Consider the following 3,107-nt stretch of genomic DNA (forward strand, 5'->3'; position numbering starts at 1 on the left):
TCGCAGGTTCTGCAACGCTCTGCGTATCTACAAACTTGGCGACTTCCTCAGTGATCGTGTCCCCTAGTTGGACAGTGCCTTTGGCGCTTCTGCCTTATGACACTATTTATGCCTTATGGCGTCGATCAGTATATGTCCCTCGTGTTCTACACATCGCATTTATATGCATCAGCTATTTTAGCACCACTTTGTATTCATGCCTTCATTTTCGCCCCTCGACCTTGTTGGGGCTTGCTTACTTCTATGTCTGCTCGTGCCGTGAAGTCGGCGGTCTCGTCTGGCCAACGGCGCCGCTCAAGGATCGGCCGTACGAGTGTCGTCATACTTTGAGTGAGTCTCTTCAAGGTGCACCCACACCTCCGTCCAACCTCCAACTTGCTATTCTTGGATTTTTACCCCCGCTCTTTGAGCCTCATTTGTACTTATGCTTCTGGCATATTTACATGGGTATTTACCTGCTCTTTGAGCCACACTATCTTATTTTTCGTTGCATCTATGCACATTCTGGTATTTACCATTTCTTTCTACTTGGGCATTTGTCCCGCTCTTTGAGCAAACTATGGACTTGTATGTCTACACTTCTTGTGTGCTCCTCCATCACCTTCTCCACCACTGTTCTCAGGGTGGCTTGTGTAGCGACATGCCTTTTTGGCAATTTTGGCCTTAGCGAGTATATTGCCAGGTCCATTGCCTTTGGCACTGCTCCATCTTTGAGAACCTTCGTCTCGAAGGCCTTCAGCAGCCCGTTGCCCAGTGGGGTGGCTGTGAAGAAGGGGCACTTTGGCCTGTCTGCTTTGGCCTCTTTGGCACATCCGGATTGTAACCGGATTTTGTGCCCTCTGGGCAGATTTTTGGTTCTGACGGCACAAAACACCGGATAAGGATATTATCCGGTGTTCCCTTTGGTTGGCTGTAAGTAGTCGGATAATCCTCACATTCAGTTTTGCCCCCGACCACACAAGTGTTCTTTGTGTTCCTCGTGCTCTCGCCCCTTTCCTCAGTGCTACCTCTTTCGTCGTTCTCTTAACACCTTGCAACTGGACAACGACTCCACACCCAATGACTGCAGTCAAGGGAGCCCATCATTCCAGGGAGCCTCCGAAGCGCGTTTTTCTCGAGCAATTGCTGAGTCTCCTCAGCGCTCGGTCGACTCAAGTACTCAGCTTATCCACAGCACAACAAAACAACTGCAGCGTCTTTAGTATGGTGGACTTGCCCATGCGAAAGTTCTCATCCAGTGAGTCTGCTGCAGCACCGTATGCCATCATGCGCATCGCTACTGTGCATTTTTTAAGTGTGGAGAACCCGAGTATCCCTGCGGCATCACGTCCTTGTCGAAAGTACTCTGAATGGTGGGCCACATCTTGTGAAATCCGGAGAAACAGCTCGGGACTCATGCGGTATCGACGTCGAAATACCCCTAGTTGTAGAGTGGAATTGTATTGTGATACATGTATATTCCTTAATAAGAGTTACCATCATCATAGCTCCGGTTGTCGTCGAAGTAGTACTCCCAGAGCTGCTTGTCACCAATGCTGCGATGCCTGTCAACGTTCGTTTTGCGACCTGGGAGTGATCCTCGGTGAGCTTTGGCAGTCGGAAAGTATGTCCGCATATATTCATCGTCAGTGTCGGTGTCGTCTGACGATGACGACGAAGATGTCAGCTCCATACGGGACCTTTTCTGAAATAATTCTCATGGGTGGGGTAGTTGAGACTTATCCCTGGGACTCCAATAAATCTTGCTGTTATCCGTACATTATCCGAATATATCTCATTCGATAAATCTCACGGGTGGAGTTGCTCTAAAATGCAAGAGCAACTCCATTAGCAAACTCGGAATTTGACCAAATTCCTGAAATCTTCTTCGTTCGATTATGAAGCGGAAATTTGATTCGTAAATTTGAAATTCTACCTTTAGCAAAGCTGGAGTTTCAAGTTTCCGCACGACATGCATTACTAGAATTACTATCGTCGTTGATGTACTGACTCCACTTGATTTTTTACACCCACCAAGCAACCACCGTTGCGGCTCGACTGTCTCGAGGTGTTGCACGTGATTTTGTGTGAATGCATGGTATCAAGTTCAGACTAGTACAGTATACCGGTAAGCGTAGGCGTCAACGGAGCCGTCATCACAGCATGCTACGAATGTTTCGTGGCTGTTGTAAACAACCAAGCGCATAACGATAGAAAAACTGTAGCAGAAGTACAGGTCGCCTCAACCTATGAAGCTTCCAAATGTCCCTTCCCATAGACATCAGAGCATGTCCGCGGCATAGCATGCTGACGAGATTGAGCTTGTGAATGGCGCGGGCCTCCAAGGTCTATACGTATCGTAGTCGAGAATCACCATCGAACAAACCATGCGTGGCATCTCGGCTGTGAGTATTCTGCTCGAGTTCGTCGGTTATTGCCTGTCGATCCTGCTCCATCGGCAAGAACACACCAGCGACCGACAAAGCGTTCGCGCCGGTGTGCTCTTACCGACGGAACACACCACCACCACCATTGGCACCTGCTGCACGGCATGGAACGCGGTCCATCACAAGGAACTGGAAACCGTACAGCGCAGCCTTGAGTACCATCTTGACGTACCCACCCTTCCATGTCCCCAGCGCATTCGGCCCTACACCATCGAAGTGCCATCGGCAAAGTCTTCTTGCGATGTGCTCGCACCAGTTGTTGTGAAAACCAAGTATGAATGCGATAATTTGGAGGTGCAACTGTACGAGTTGACATCGATATTTCGTACGGTACTAGTATATTTGAGCCAAATTCCGAGCGGAATTTGACGTAAGCGAAGTTCGAAGGTGTGAGTAATCCGAAGTTTTATTTCAGGAATTTCAAATTCCGGGTTTGCTAAAGGTCTCCAACATCCTCCACCCGAATAAAAATACGCCGCATATATTGGAGATTCGGTATGTAACGACGTCACTCCAGTGGCGTCATAGGGTTATCGACCAATCAGAACAGACGTCACTGTTGACGTCAGTTTAGGACCAAGCTCGATTGGCGTGCGGCGTGCTCGGCCATGGACACCAGAAGTTCCTTCTGCAGAGCGCACGTATATATAGCATTAGATATAGTATAGTCACAGTAGTCAT

At 48.6% G+C, this 3,107-nt stretch overlaps 2 protein-coding genes across 2 annotated transcripts; one reads left to right on the plus strand and one right to left on the minus strand.

The window, feature by feature from the left end:
• Window positions 1-1,151: 1,151 nt before the first annotated feature.
• Window positions 1,152-1,672, minus strand: H257_18882 (hypothetical protein; the record flags this gene model as incomplete). Its single annotated transcript, XM_009848013.1, has 2 exons — window positions 1,152-1,420; window positions 1,477-1,672. 2 exons carry the CDS (start codon window positions 1,670-1,672, stop codon window positions 1,152-1,154), a joined length of 465 nt encoding a protein of 154 aa, XP_009846315.1.
• Window positions 1,673-2,366: 694 nt separating this feature from the next.
• H257_18883 (hypothetical protein) lies at window positions 2,367-2,698 on the plus strand (the record flags this gene model as incomplete). Its single annotated transcript, XM_009848014.1, has 1 exon — window positions 2,367-2,698. A coding segment is annotated over one exon (330 nt), but the record flags the coding sequence as incomplete, so codon positions are not given.
• Window positions 2,699-3,107: the final 409 nt, after the last annotated feature.

Source organism: Aphanomyces astaci, assembly GCF_000520075.1.
Source record: "Aphanomyces astaci strain APO3 unplaced genomic scaffold supercont1.252, whole genome shotgun sequence".
NCBI classification, from domain to species: domain Eukaryota; phylum Oomycota; class Saprolegniomycetes; order Saprolegniales; family Verrucalvaceae; genus Aphanomyces; species Aphanomyces astaci.